Source organism: Sturnus vulgaris, chromosome 11 (assembly GCF_052056855.1).
Source record: "Sturnus vulgaris isolate bStuVul1 chromosome 11, bStuVul1.hap1, whole genome shotgun sequence".
Taxonomy (NCBI): Eukaryota; Metazoa; Chordata; class Aves; order Passeriformes; family Sturnidae; genus Sturnus; species Sturnus vulgaris.
Genome location: NC_142253.1, coordinates 16,376,984 through 16,393,054, shown reverse-complemented (window position 1 = coordinate 16,393,054; position 16,071 = coordinate 16,376,984). Strand labels below are relative to the sequence as shown.

General features: G+C 39.1%; 1 protein-coding gene across 11 annotated transcripts in view; it reads right to left on the bottom strand.

The window, feature by feature from the left end:
• The window catches only part of DOCK3 (dedicator of cytokinesis 3), a 186,951-nt gene that overhangs the window by 124,050 nt on the left and 46,830 nt on the right, over positions 1–16,071 (bottom strand). For all 11 annotated transcript variants that reach the window (XM_088171617.1, XM_088171614.1, XM_088171615.1 and 8 more), the window contains exon 6: positions 1,742–1,890. In XM_088171617.1, coding sequence (XP_088027743.1) covers positions 1,742–1,890 — 149 coding nt within the window. The remainder of the gene's footprint in view (positions 1–1,741; positions 1,891–16,071) is intronic.

The following is a 16,071-nucleotide window of genomic DNA, read 5'->3' as shown; positions in this document are numbered from 1 at the left end:
AGTATTCCATTGCTGCTAGACCATGGAATATCTCCTGTTACATTGTACTGTCTGGAGTAATTACAGCCCTGCTCAAACTGCAGGGAACTCAATCTTCTCAGACAACATTAATACATGTTAATAACGATGTTTTCCATTTCTTTTATTTGCAAATCTCAAGTATGACAAAACAGCAATTAACACTATTATAATGCTTGAGAAAGGGCAGTACTATGTGAATTTGTCTATAAAAATCATTAGTGTTTTTAGTAGATTAACACAGGTGGTCATAAGTTTCATGATAAAACTAAGAGAGGGGAGACAGAAGAAAGTGGCCAAACTCTTCCAGAAGTTCTGTGGAAGAGTGATGTTGCAGAAATACCCCCAAAGTCCCAGACATTCAGATTTAAATACTGCATGTATCTCTGATTTCATGCATCTCTTTCTCTAGGGAGTTCAATACCTGTAGCAAGAAACAGAATTTTTTTTCCCTAAACAAGTGTCCTGGGTAGATGAATATAATCCTGAACATGTTTACTGATTTCACTGATGCTTCTCCATAATTGCCATGCATTAGCTTTACTTTTATAGCTTGAATTACATTTGTATTTAATGGTTTTACATCAAAAAAGATCTATAGGCACCTCATGGAACAACCTATTCTCTTCACTGCTGCATTGCTGTCTGCTCTCTTCATCTTTTTTTTCTGCACAGCATTTTTACAGCTTCCTGTTGCTAATTTGATCCAAAAACTCTGAGCAAAACCAGGCAGGCATCATGCTCAAAAACAGTCTCTGGGTTCCATTTACTCTTCTAGGAATAAGAATGGAAAATATCTGTAATTGCACACTGCACAAAGACTTGATACAATCTATTGATCTATGTCCTTCAGAGCTTTCTTTCCACAAGACACAAATGAAGTGCAGCAAGGGGGCTGCTAAACCTTCATCAGGGTGCTCAGGTATGTCCCTCAGAGGGGCTTTGGGGTAGGTGACCAATGAGCAGAATCAAACAAACATAGCTTAATGAAACACAGTGGATTTTGTCCTTAGCTGTCAACTTACAGGACTCCTCCCCACTCCCACATGCTCATTAGCACTAATCCCACTCCCAGTGGGAAAGCAGCTACTGTTTGTCTGAGAGTGTCACGTGTGTCATGAACAACTTACCTGTCTGATCCACATCCCAGAACACACAACTCTGGTTTGTCTAATGCAATTTATTATCATTTCTGTGTGAATGAATTGCAGTTGTCTTTGCCTTTAAAAGAACCTCTCCCCAAAATCACCATGGAGCTGACCAAGGAGACTCTAAACCTCTGAGAAGCATCATGATATAAAAAGTCTAAATAACACAGCCTCAGCTCCAATATCCCTGGTTAACTGTGAGATTCTCTACTTTTTGCACCAACCATTAAAATACTCCCTCAATGGAAGAAAAATATGTTTTAAATACCTCTGAACACATCCTCCCAGGCCTAATATTCTCTAGGTTGATAGTAAGTAAGTGAAGTGACCTAATCCTTTTATAAGTGCAGGGAGGCCTAGGAAAGCCTGCTGGAAACAGCTCATTTCACATCAAGAGCAAAACTCACTGTAGAAGACAAATAAACCCACTGTAAAAACTTCTACTTGATTTTCTAATAATCCCAAATTCTCCCTGTGCACAAATCCTATCGGAAAGAAAACACTGTGTGGTTTTTTTGTTGTTGTTGTTAACAGAAGTTACTGGAGAAGAAGAAGAAACAGGAGGCAGTACTTACTCATTGCCCCAGTCCAGCCTCACTGTGAGGTGTCTCTTGACCTCTCGCACCTGGTCCTGTGTCAGGTGCCCTGAGAGCAGCTGCCTGCGGAGGTCAATGAGCTCATTCATCACGTGCCGCAGCTTGTAGAAAAGATCGACCTTATGCTTCTGTAAAGGCACAGTTTGGGAGGGGGGGATGAGGGAGAGAGAAAAACAAAGAGGCAGGGAAAGGGGAAAAAAACAGGGGAGAGAGAAAGTTTGGAAAGACAAAGTGAGAGAAAGAGAGAGATTAATAAGTTACCCAATTTTCATTTAATTACCCTAGAGGAACATCAATCCAATTTTTACAAGCCTTAAAATATTTACATCAAAAAGTAGTGTTAACTGATGTAATTAATACTAAATAACTTCTTGTTCCTGAGGTTTAGGCTCCATCTGCTAAGAGGCCCATTTTCTGATGGAACCTAATGCTAAATAAGAGGATTCATTAGGCACAGCAGGAATTGCTTATTCCAATCATACAGCAAATGTAAAATTTTAGATTTAAAGTGATAGAGAGGTGAAAAGCTTACTTCTGTCAGCAGCTAACTGAATGGCTCTGAGCAGTCAGCAACAATGAGTCACCACAGCAAAAAAGCATTTTTAAATTATTTGTGATATTCCAGTTACTAGAATTCAGCCAGGTATAAGGGGCTATGTGGGAAAATTCATTAGCTGGCACTGTAAAAAGGACTAAAGCAATCAATAATAAAATCCACCAGGAAAACTACTTTGAAAGAGAAAAATTAACATAGATAATATAAAACCCTCACACCACCATCATCAGTAAAGACAACTAAACAGAAAATACCCCCCAAAACTTACACAACTAACACTGTAATCCTTTCCAAAAAGAACTGGTATTACTCAATTATGGAAAAAAACCTCTTCACCAAAACCAAATCCCCCAAAACCAGACAGAAGTGGAACTACTTTTTTCCCCTGCAGGAAATAACTATATATGAATTCCCCAAAAAGGAAAGTTTGATGCCAACAGCCAAGGCCATGCATAAGATAAGATCAAATAAGGACATTTGACCAAGTCTGTGCTGGGTAGGACTGTGTGCAAAGGGGGCTTGTCTCCAATACTGCACAGAACAGCCAATGTGCCATGGAGGAGGAGCCCAAGAAGGAAAACAAGATCTCCTGATGCACCTGGGTGCTGTTTTTGAACAGCTGAGCTCCATTCCCACTGCTTTGCAAAGCTTGAAATGTTTGAATCTCACTTGGGAAAACACGGAGTCGATGGACTGACATGGAGACTTGAGCTGGCACTGCCCTGATCACAGCTCTGCTTGTACATGAGTGGATTATAAAAACCCTCTCAACAAAGACATCTGCATCTACCAAGACTACATCTGATAGAGGAACATCCACAAAGAGAAACATAAATGTTTTCTATTGCAACACATTATTAGAACAAGTGTTTTTCACTTGTTTACCAAAAATAGATGAGATGAGAAAAGAACTTCCACCTACTTGAGTCTGTTTTCCTATAAGGCCAGTAGATTTGGACATGACTTAGGAAAACAGACATCAAAGCAATCCATTTTTATAAGCATTTTAAAAATTTCTCTGAACCTGGTTAAGCACAGATGGCATCATCAGTTGTACCTATCAAACAATTTCGAGATGAAAAGATGCACAGTCTTTCAACTCTTCATCAACACTGGTTCTGGTCCCACTTGGAAGAAAGAAAAACAGACACCAGACCTAACAGAAAGACAAATTCCTGGAGCTGAAAATATTTATGCAAGGAAGATAATCATGCATAGCTGATAAGCATAAAATTACTCAATTTTCTTTAGGTTTTATTACTAAATGTGGTCACAAGTAAATCCTATATAAGCTGACAATGACAGTAGGTATGGGAAATGTCCATTTTTATATGCTATTTATGTGAACGAGGAAAGGTTGTCACTTTTTAAAACACAGTATGAAAACAATTGAGTTTGGTAGCATTATATATAAAAAGCAAATTATGTGTATTTTAATAATAAACCAGTTGGGAATGAAATTATCATGAGAATCAGGTCCCAAATCATCATATTCAGACTTCCCAAATAAACCTGCTAAGAGAGCCACTTTCTCACTCCTGCAATGATGGTTCAAGGTTATCAAAGAAGTCAGGCCCAGAACACCATGCTGGTTAAATTACAGCATGTTCTATGGCTATGTTTAAACAGTCACTTTATACAGGAGGATCAGAAATACTTACTTTAAATCCAAATAAAGCAGACTACAGAACACGAGTGTTTCACCTGCTTTAAACTGAATGCACAAGTATTGAGAGAGGACACAGAAAAATTCAAGGTCCAGGACAAGGAAGGGAAGAAGAAGAAGTGGAAGCCAGCAGAGCTGGGGCTGTGATCTCAGGGAAACTGTAATGAACAACCATAGATGCAAGATCCACGATAGTGAAGGAAAACACTCCTGAGAAAGCAGAGTTGAAAGTGGCTTAATTCCAGGCTTGCAGGCAGAAGGGATTTTGAAGCAGTCAAAAATCAGTTTCTAACATCCCTACTCACACTACATGAGCCCAGAGACTAATGAGCTTCATTTGGGAGAGAAGGAAGGAAGGAGATATTCACATTTTCATGACTTCTCTCTTTCAAGATTAAAAAAAAAAACTCTTCAAAATTCAACACTAAGCTAAGCTAATCAGGATTCCTACCCCTGTAAAACAGATGGCCCTGGACACCACATTTACAGACCACCCCACCCCCCACCTCCCCCAATTTTAAGTATTAAAATCCTTCCATTTTTGTTAGAGTAGCACCATAAATAAACCTGAAACTTTATCATCTCTTAAGTAGTAAAATAAAAGACATACAAGTCAGTCTGACGTGTAACCATCCATTCTGTTTCACAGATAATTTTCATACAACCTCTAACCTCTCATTTTTCCAGCTGGCTTTATCACAAGCTCCCAAGCAAGGAGCACTTTATCAGTCCATCCAGAATGATCTGCTGTATGCATTTATAAACACATTTGGCAAATCTGGAATATAAAAGTAAGTATTTCTGCAGAACTTTTATGGTAATAATTAAAATGAGTCACAAGCAAAGAACCTGGATGGCTTTAATGAATTGGGACTCTTTTCACAAGCAGCACAAGCCTTCTAACATGTCTTGTTGCCTCATTTTACTATCCCCAGACACAAAAACATTTGCTGGATTTCTTTGATCTGGTATAACTAAAGAGTCAAGCTAATCAATGTTTGGATAATCTTCAGATGTGCAGCTATGCATCAAAAAGTGGAATTCTGGCAGTATTTTTTTTTTCTTTTAATGACTCCATATTAAGTCTGTGGAGTTCAAAAGCCAAAAGATGAGTTTGGTGTGGAGTTTCCCCCACCCAGCCCCTCTCTCACTGCTCCTCTCCAACAGGCCAGGGCAGGGGGAGGAAATTACAATATTTGTGGGTTGGAATAAAGACAGGGAGCTCACTCACCAACCACCATCCCAAAAAAGCAGACATCCCTTGGGACAATTTATTTATTGCCAATTCCAATAGAGTTGGGCAGTGAGATACAAAGAACCCTTGTCCTCAGGAACCCCCTTCCCAAGCCCAAGGTTTTTTCCCTTTACCCCCAGCTCCTCCATCCTTCACAGAATCACCTCCTCCCCATGGTGGCAGGAGTATGGAGGAGTCAGTCCATGGCAGCTCCTCCTCACCATTGCCAGTGTGGCTCCCAGCTCTGTTCCCTGTTCAGCTCCAGTGTTTGTGGGGCACTTTGTCCCCTTTCTCCCCCATCTCCCTGGCCCAGAGGTGCTGTCCCAGACCCCCCCAGCTCGGCTGAGCCGTGTGGCAGCAGCTGGGCTTGGTCCCTTTGCTCAGCACGTCCCCATGGCCACAGCCAGCACAGCAGCTGGGGACCCCGGCCAGCCCACCTGGGCCATGAACCCCAACAAGGCCAGCACAGAGCAGGTCCTGGTGCAATTCCCTCAGGTGCCTTGGAAACACTGAGCTGCCTCTGTCACTCCTCTCGAAATAAATGCCACATCATATGAAAATATATAACAGACTGGTATATTATAGCAGATGACCTATTTATAGTCATTTTGTTACCATGACTTCATTTACCACCACTGTAAAGTCAGGATTTTGCCTCTCTCCAGAGCAGTCCCCAAAGACATTTCCTATAAAATTGCCTTAAGCTGTAATGGGACAGAAGGGCACAAAAAATTATTTTCCTTCTAAAAGCAAGTGAGTAGCTTTTCCCAGGATCCTTGTTATGGATTTTGGTATCTACATTAGTTATTAAAGCCTGCAAGCACCATCAGCACATGAAAGGAAATACTAAAGCTAGAAATAACACAAAAATCCTGCCTTTCTACTCAGTTTTGTCAGGATGATTTTAATTAAGCAAATTACTTTGTAGTAAAACTCTGTTGGAATTTAAAGATTTTTGCAATATTTATAGCTCAGTCTTACACAAAATCTGTAGTATTATTACCATGCAAACCTTAAACATCACCTATAAAATTAGAGAGTATTCATCAAGTGCCTGTTAATCAATAAACATCAGACTACAGGTCAATACAAAGTTGTCTCAAAAATAGCAAAAGGAGAATTGGAGAGTAAAAAATTTGTGTGGGAGATGTGGACAGTACACAGGTGTCCTGACTGGCACCCATAGAAAAAGCAATTTGAGAACACAATTAATACTTGCACATATTCATCAGTTCTCTGTATGTGCCTAGACAGCTGGTCCTCTTAGATTACAGAGCTAAAATGGACTTTTAAAACAGTTAAAAAATACATACAACAAATAAGACAAAGTAACATCAAGCAAGAATGAAGTTAAATTGCAACTTCTCCTAATTAAAACCACAAAGTCCATTTACTAAGGGTTGAGGTACCATGCTGGGGTTTTCACAGGAGGCCAGGTTTGATGGGCTCCCCCCTTTCTGACAGGACACCATTGAGAGAGTCACTGGATCATAGAAATGTTAAGGTTGGAAAAGACCTCTATGATCATCAAGTCCAATAAACAACATCAGTCTTCCAAATCAAGTAACAGACTGAGAAAGGCATCTCAGTTTAGATTTGTCATTCTTCTGTCCTGAAAGTCTCTATTTATTAGTTCTCAATTTATTCATAAGGATGCACTATCATGAATTGTATTTATTTTGTCTTATGAATATTCATAGCATTTAGTTTCAAACAGAAATTATTTACTCCAATAAAAATCTATCTAAATTGATTCTCTACTGTATTCACAGAGAGCATTTCAATTTACAGTGTGTAATAAAGCTCAGTAAATCAGAGTGACAGAAAAAATAAGTTCTTCAGACTTTTGCCATTGAAAATAAGTAAAATAGCTTAAAATACTGACATGTGAGAAGGGAAGAACTTAAGCAGTAAAAAGAATAATGTAACATCAATAAAGAAAGCAAATGCAGAGAAAAAACAACAAAACAAAGCCTGTACAAGATAAACAGAGATGTTGCTACAAGCTCTTCCTTTATATTAGATTAAATAACATGCCTGAATTACCATATATCATACTTCAGTAGTAATTTTTTTCTAGATATACTATGTCCTTGTGCTTCTTCCACAGAGCTCAAAAGCTGAAAGATACATTGAATTTATATCAGTAACGTCACAAAAAAAGTTCCTTGCACTCTTGGCAACAATCCAAGGAGAAACCAACAATCCTGCCTTTCTCTGAGCTGCAAAATAAAACTGTATTCTCAGAAGAATGAAGCCTGTGATTTGAAGCCCTAAATCACAGAGAAGCTGATTGCATACAGGCACCTCACACTAGCACTGGATATGCAAACTTCTTGCTCCTCCTTATTCCCTCCATTTCTCCTAAATGTATTAGGAATTCCATTTGTGCAGTGCTTGTGCTGACCTCCCCCTCTCCTGAGGAGCATTTAATATGCTTTACCAGAAACCTTGTGCAGCAAAGCAACAACTGGATTGTCACCAAAATAATTTCAGAACTCCACTGGATTGGATTGCACATTTAAAAAAAAAAAAAGAATGCATTCAAATTCTATATGATAAACCTAAAGCAACAATGGTTTGTTCTGCTCCAAAAGCAAAATGTTTTTTTCAAAGCTATCTGCCAACACATCCAAAAATGTGGTGATATCTTCTATCTGTTGCAAACCAAAGAAATAACCTACAGCCTTTCACAGCTTTCAACCCCTTGCAGAGGGGAATCCAGGTAGCACTGCAGCAATAGTGGCACTTAAGGAACAACAGGACACAGGAGGACAATCCTCACAATGTCAGCAAAGCTCTTTTGCCTTGAAAACAGCTGCTCTCTCCTCAGACCTCCTATGAGGGACAGGGGGCAATATTTAAACCTTGTCACAATGCTCTCTATTTAACAAATCACCCCATCTCAGTTCAGAGCTCTCCACAGAACATTACAGTTAGTCCCAATCTATTGCTCTGTTCCCTCCTATTTGTTTGTATCATGCCACAGACCTTAAATGCTTAATTCACACAACGTGCAATTCAGAGCCTATTTTTATTTATAGTGACTCAGTACGGTACAAACAACTTCTCCACTCCAAACATCAGTTATGCCACACATGTAAATAGCTCAGAGTACAAGTTATTACACTCCTGGCAGTCAAGATGTGCATCTTGACTCTCATATCTCCTCCTTATTTACAGCTTCAGATGCCTGAGCTGTCTAATACAGCAACTTGGGACAAGTACAAGATGACAACATTTAACAGTTACAAAAAGAAGTTAAAATAAATATGAGACAATTCTGGTGTCTGACACTTCCTGCTATCAGTATTCATATGCTGATTCTACTCTTAGGCATCACCACCATCAGGAATGGCCAGCATGAGACAGGTATTCTGGGGCTAAATTAGTGTTGTTTAGATTTTTTGTTTAACAGAAAAAACAGGATGCAAAGAAGGGAGATTAGTCTTCTCCTCTAGGAAAAATAATAAGTGGGATAATTACAGTGAGAAGAGGAAAAATTTGGTTGAAGAAATACCCTAAAATTGCCCTCTGTCTAGAGCCCATCCCTACCCTGGCTGCCACCACTGACAGCTGAGGGCTGGAGAAAACCCTGCCTAATGAGATTGTGGCACAGCCTGCAGCTTACTATTGCTTTGTTGAGATTGAATTGAGTTCCTAAATCTTTAGGAGCAACAGCAACATTAACCTCATTTCCTAACATCATCATAAACTTTTAACAAAGCTTAAGGAGATGGAATTGAAGGGGATAAACTTAGAGGTTTAATTCTTCATTTCTATAGTACTGCAAAACAAGTGACATTAACACCCCTTTTCAATCCATATTACATTTACTGAATTCAGTTCCAAATCTTTTGGATATTAAATGTACTTATTTGTTTTTATGTTGTAAGAACAATTTGTTCAAGACATTCTTAAATGTAAGAATGTACAGTTTAGGATAAATTTCCACTCTGAGGAAAAAGACATATGCATGTAAGTCTTCTGCTATTTAATTAAGGATGATTCCCCCCAATTTTGAATGCCTCCATGATGACACAGATGTGTCAGGACAGAACATGAAGGCAACACATTCTGCCTTATCATATTTCTTCAGAAGTATCACTAACAAGACTAGATAAGGGAAGTTAGCCTTCTGAAAGACAATACACCGAGGAAAGAGGCCAAGAACATGAAAGAGGCTTCTTTTTCCCACTGCAATCTTTTTTCAGGTTGTGATCCTGCTTTTTGTCCTGCTCCCTCCCCTCTGGACCCTGAGCTCTCCCATCTCAAAGTCACTGCAGCTAAGGATGTCTTTGACCTTCACATCCCCAAACTGCCCTCCCCTGTTTGTAAACACGAGGTCCCAGCAGTGAGGGAGCTTTAATAAGCAGAACTAGAATTGGTACCAAATGTTCCCTGCTCACACCATCACCTTCCATTTTCCTCCTAGACTCGTGTCCCCTATTTACATTAAAACCACAGCCATAATGGAGCTTTCCTTTCCAAAATACATTTGCTGAATCATGTGGGATATTCTAGAGGGAGAACTGATGGTCTTAAAACACAGCAAAGGTTTTTCTTCTCCCCTCCGAAGTTCTGGTCCTGCAAAGCTTGGAATATTGGTAAATGTGGCTGGAGGAGCAGCACTCCCAGCCCGAGCAGAAATGCCTGCTGCTGGGAGCACCCACAGCCCACCTCCCCCGAGAGACTGGAAAAGGGGAAGGAAGATGTGGGGCTTGACACACACCCTGCATTCCATACTAATGGTACTATTCACCTGTAAGACAAGCAACAAATGAAAACATTCTGCTCTAAAAGAAACTGAAGCAATATTGGATAAGTGTGGATGACTCTATATTGCACACTTTCAGAAGACTTTTTACTATCATTTAAATGCAAAAGAAATGAAGGTATTCAGAAGAAAGCTTTCTACCCATAACTAAATGGTTACATTCTTCTGCAAATACAACATATGCCTCCACAAAAATCAGTATTTTAAGGTTATTTTCTGCACGACAGAGAATTATATTACCTTTCACATTAGTTTTAAAGTAGAGTTAAATGCTTTTGTTTACATATTGAATAAACAGGATATATTTATTGGTCTTAATAAATAACATTCATACTAATTGATAATAGTCATGCTGTCTAAGTTAGAACTTGCTTGATAAATATCTTTGAAGTAATTCAAACTGATTGCAGTATATTACAAGTTCTGTCAGATAAATAGTTTCCTTTTAGCAGTGCCTTACTGTGCCAAATTTTCAAGCTGAAAAATACTTTCTCCCTAAAGCATTTCCATTGCATTTAAATCAAACATCTGCCCTTCCAATGCTATTTACATTCTTAACACTTCACATCCAGTGGGGTTCAAGGATACAACCTGATACTCTCACCCTTTTCCCAGCTCCTCTCACACAGAGTCCCACAGGGCACAAAATTAATATTCTCCTTCACACACTGCAGGGCTCTAGAAGGAGTATTCCTGCTTTGTACCTGACAAACAGCAGCTTTTCAGAGAAAAAAAGCTCAAAAGAAGTCCCGGAGTCTGTAGGACTGGGTCAGTACAAGTCAGCTTGAACATCTCTAACAATTCTTTGTCTCTGTCAGGGTCCGTGCAGGTCATGCAACACAAGTTCATTATGTTAGAGAAGATTTTGCCAAAAGCCATTTTAAAGTAGCATTAGGGGCACTTAAAACACTAAGACAGAAAACCACAAGCAAAACACACACCATTATTCCCACAAAATAAAGAACACAGAGCATTATTTGCAAACTGGTTTGATTAGAGCAGTTTGTAATTAATGATCCTGGGCACGGTGCCACCATTTGTCTTCCAACATTTCTGTGAATCCCTAAAGAAAATTGCTGACTGGATTTCAGTGGTTTTCCAACTAAACTGTCCAATGGAAATTCAAAACAGTAAAGACATTTCAACTATGCCTCTCATAGACAGGTTCCAGTAATTTTCAGTTCTCTAAAAGAGACAATTTCAGTTTCAAAGGAATAGTTCTAAGGAAAAAAGCCTGTGGGTTTGCAAAACCCAAGACCACTGCCCAGCAGAGGAAAATGGTAGCACATTTAGCCAGCAATTTAAATAGAGATTGATCCATTTCTACTGCTCCACACAGATGTTTAGCACAACTGTAATCCTTCCTGGAAGCCCTAATTTTCTCTCTATAAAATAGATACATAAAATAATAACTTGTCAGAGTTCAACAAACAACACAACTCTTTTCTAAGATCAAAACTAAGATGCACTGAAATTATGTACACCTTACTTGTAAGCTCAGGATTTTTTGCAAGGGAAGCTGATCACTCAAATTGTCTTCTAACTTTAAAAATCTACAGATTTCAAAATTTTCTGTTTCTGTTGTGCATTATAATGCAGTTATTTCTGTTCAAACACCAGATATGAAACATAAAATTGTGATAATATTAAAATCAAAATTCCCTTACACATGAGCACAGTTTTCTCATTACTGAAGTAATGATTCTTTATGGCTCTGAGCTATTTCAGTATATGCCAACTCCTGTTGATTTATCAATAGTTTTAACATTTTTATGCTCAATGGTGGCTCAAACACACCTCTCACCATTATTTAAAAAAAAAAAAGTAAAATAAATGCAGGAGCCACAGCTTGTTTCTGCAGAACATCTCTGATGTTCCCACTTTGGAGCATGACAGGAGGAGAAATGAGCTGCAGAATTAAGGGATATGCACACTTGAACCAGCAGCTGTTACCAATGACTACAGAACTGGCCTCTTCCCTGCTCAAGTCCGGATTTTAGTGTTTATAGATGATGAACAAAAGGTTTCTAAAGAGCAAGATCCAAAGAATATCAGGTTTGGCAATGACCAGCATCATTTGCCTGGAGCCTTGATCTCAGAGGGGTCATGGACACAAAACTCTTGTGAGCAGGAATTGGGATATTTGGGAACCCAGGACAGACATTTCTGCACCTTGCAGGCTGTGTGCCTGTGCTCAGGTGCAGACATCTGATGTTTTAGGGATGATGCCTCCAGAGAACAAATAACAAATGGAATTGCACTGTATGATCTACTCAGATACTCTGGGAGAAGAGAGTTTGGGTTTTAGAACAGCCAGAAATGCTGTTAGGAAGAGCCAAATCCATCAAAGCAAGATTTATATAAACAAGTCATTTCTTCTGCAGCTCCACACATGGCCTCAGGAAAAATACTGGGAAAATAATAACTGATTCAAATGCAAGTTAAGCTACTTCACCCCATGAAAGAACATGTGAAGCTGAGGAGCTTTAAACACTGGCACTGAGCTGATAGCCATCCCATAATACAGTAGGAGTGAAAACAAATTACAATTTAGCAGTTAAACAAAAAGCACAAAAAAGAAAAGCAGAATGCAGCAAACAGGATGTAAATTATAAATAAAGTCTGTTTTTAAATATTTGCTTTCACTCGTTCTGTAACATATTCACCTTTTCGGTAAATAAAAAATTAAAGTAGTTCAAAGATGAGGCAGAATTACAAATAAAAAGCTAAGAGAAAAGAGATAAAACTACCAGGATAAAGAATTAATTCCAACCTCTTCAATTTAAAAATGTTTGTTCCATATATGTGACAAAAACAGTGCAAATATTTGTAAAGGGACCTGTGGCTAGCAGCTGTTAAAACTGTAGATTTTAAACAAAGATCCCAAAAACACCAGAACAAAAACATGTTTTTTGACTCTGGGCATCTCATTATTCTAAAAAACAGTATCAAAACGTTCCAGTTAGTGTGGAAATGCAGGTAGTCCCTGAGCTTTTTTCCATCTATTTTAAACAGGGTCACCTTGTGAGGTGGAAGTTGGGTGTTTTCACTGAGGCTCAGGATGCTCCACAGACAAAAGCCAAATGCAAAGAAAGAAAAATATCACTGCACAGGGAGAATGGCTAAAAACTCCAGTTCATAAATGGCAGCCAAGCAGTGTGAGCAGCATCATTTGCTGCCCAGGATGTGTGGCAGAGCTGGGTCACAGCTGATTTCCAGCACCAAACCTGCCTGAAAGGCAAAGGAGCCGCTCCTGACTCACCCCGGCACCTTCACCAGGCAACTGAAGCATTTCTGCTGATCTCCCACTCAAAGATATCCGAAATATCTGCTCTTCCCTACAGTCTTTGAAACGTAGGAAAGCCCAAAAAAAAGGTATTGAATGTCAATCTTTTCCACAGTTTCTATATAAATAGGCAAAAAGCACGTCCTCACCAAGGAGATAAGTCATCCAAAACCACAAAGAATGTGTTTAAAGGGGTACAACAATTAGCTCTTCATCTCTGAAAGGCATCACTAAACAAAGATTCCTAAAAAAACATTAGTCTTTTGCATACAATGCTCTTGCCTGAAAGAATATAAAACACATCAGTGCAGCACATCCCCTACCCCATAGCATATTTTCTTGTATTTTAGTAATGCTGTTTTTCAACACAGCTGGTCCTGACTAAACAGATTTAAAGATTCATCCATTCCAGGACTATAAAGGATTATTGTGATTATCTAGTCTGACTTTCTGCAGGGCACATGCCATAGAAACCTGCTCACAGATTACTGCAACATACTTCCTCCAGGATAATGTGGCAACAAATCATTTAAAATACAATCCAGTCTTGTTTTAAAGATATCAGTAATAAAGAAACAACTGTTTTCTGTGATTAATTTACTGCTAATCACCCTAATTATTAAAAAATGCCTTCAATGCTATTCCAAATTTGCATGGCTCTGCTTTGTAAATACTGGATTTTGCCCTATTTTATTTTTTTGACAGAACTGACAGATTGTTGACAGATTACCTCAATTATCAATCATCTACCTGCAACCCTCCTCCACGTACCCATTTATAAGTCACAATAGGCTGACTCCTCACTCAACCTTTGCAGTTTGTCTGAGCAAATGTGCAAAGTAATCTCTTCACTCTGTCAGGCTTCTGCTGGCACATTATTCTCGCTTTTATTTATTTAATTATCTCTCTATTTTTATCTCTTATACATCAAGATGTGGATAAATGGGTAATTCTTTCAAGCAATAATGAGAATACCCAGAAAACGTTATTTTTTAAAGCCAGATTTGGCTCTGACTTTTTAGTCTAGAAATGACAAAAAATACAAAAATAATTTAAATCAAAACCTTTCAGGAAAGAGAAATGGAATAAACTCTTACCCTTGTTCATGGCAAATAGGATAAGGAATAACAAGCAAGAGGGAAGATTGAGCACAGACTTAAAAAAAACCCTGTAACACACATGGGCCAAAAAGTACTGAATTTTTGAGAGGCTGCAAAATATCCACTGTGGCAGATTTTTTTTTTTTTTTTTTTAAACAGGCAACACAAGCACATGTTGAAAATGCCATAGCTGGACATGACCTTGTTGTAAAGGACTCAGATGGATTAGATAACCTGGAGATCCACTCCAGGTTGCCCCTCCTAGGACTGCTGGTCATCGTGGATCACCTCAGAGTCTCTTTGGCTCTTCCCCCATCTATTCTGAAGAGGACACTGCAGAATCAGTAGCAGATGCCCAGCAATCACCTCATTAATTTATACAGAGAATTTTTCAATTATTCTCCCCCTCTGCCCCTCCAGATGCCCCCTGTCTACAAAGGCAAGACTTCTTATCCTCTTAGCAGTCAAAAGCAAGGAAGAGGCTGCTGTTGGATTGGTTTGCCACAATAATGCTCCATCATGTCAAGTGTCACTGCACCTCAGGACACAAACACCATCTGTGGGGCCTTTCTATATTTGGATGCATTGGAGTCGGTGCTGTTTAGATGTGCCAAGTATCTGACAGAAACCACACAATTTCTCAACTAATCATTGTTTAACTTCCTATTTCTGCATCATCAGCAATTTCTATGTCACTGATTTTTCCTGATTCCTATGAATAAGACAAGTGAATAATAGACTAGAATACATCCCTGCAGCTCCTATTACAACCAGCAGCACTGAATAAAAATACTCCATTTTCAACTGCTTTGTTATCAATTCATCTGTTTTTAAATCACTTAGTAAATGTTAGATTTAATTCTACACTGTTAATTTCTTTAATCATTGTGTCAAGGGAGGGTTAGTTAATAGCATCAGATACTGGAAATTCCAACTAGATAAAAGGAAAATGTTTTTCCTTTGTGAGCAGTCAAAATCTAGAGCAGACTTTTTCCAAGAGATGTTGTGGGTTCCTTTAGTGGCTTTGGTTTGCCAATTTGAGATTTCCTGGCCAATGCACCAATTATTGTGGTGGGTTTAGTGCTGGCCAAATAACCAGTGCACCCACTGGAATTATTTACTCATTTCCTGCTGCGAGATAGGATTAGGAGGAGGGCAAAGCAGGCTCAAACTTTAAAGGACATAAAGAAAGAACTTTACTAACAGAACTAAAAGAATAATAAGACTCAGAATAAAACCTTCAGAAACTTCTCCTCCCCACTCCTTTCTTTCCCACTGACAACATGCAGAAGCAATTCAGCCAGTTGGCCATTTCTCAAAAAGTCTTTTTCCAGTTCTTAGGGAGAGGAGTATCTCTTGTCATGCTATAGGGACATAGTCCTCTTGTGGCTCCAATGTCACAGTGAATCAGCTGCCTGGGAGAATGGAAATCTGGTCACTGTGCAAAAGTCCCTCCCCTCGACCTACAGCTTTCCCCACAACTGGTTTTGGGGGCTCAATCTTTGGTACACTACTAAGGATGAGCTGTTCAGAAGCAAAGGTTCTCTTTATCTATGCCTAAGATCATCTCCAGGAACAGAGGTGGTCTTCTTCCCTGGGGGCAAGGGGTCTTCATCCCTCTTCCCTCTCTGTTCCAACTTCTCAGGGGATCACAGCTACTTCAACATTTGCTTGTTCAGCATGGATGTCT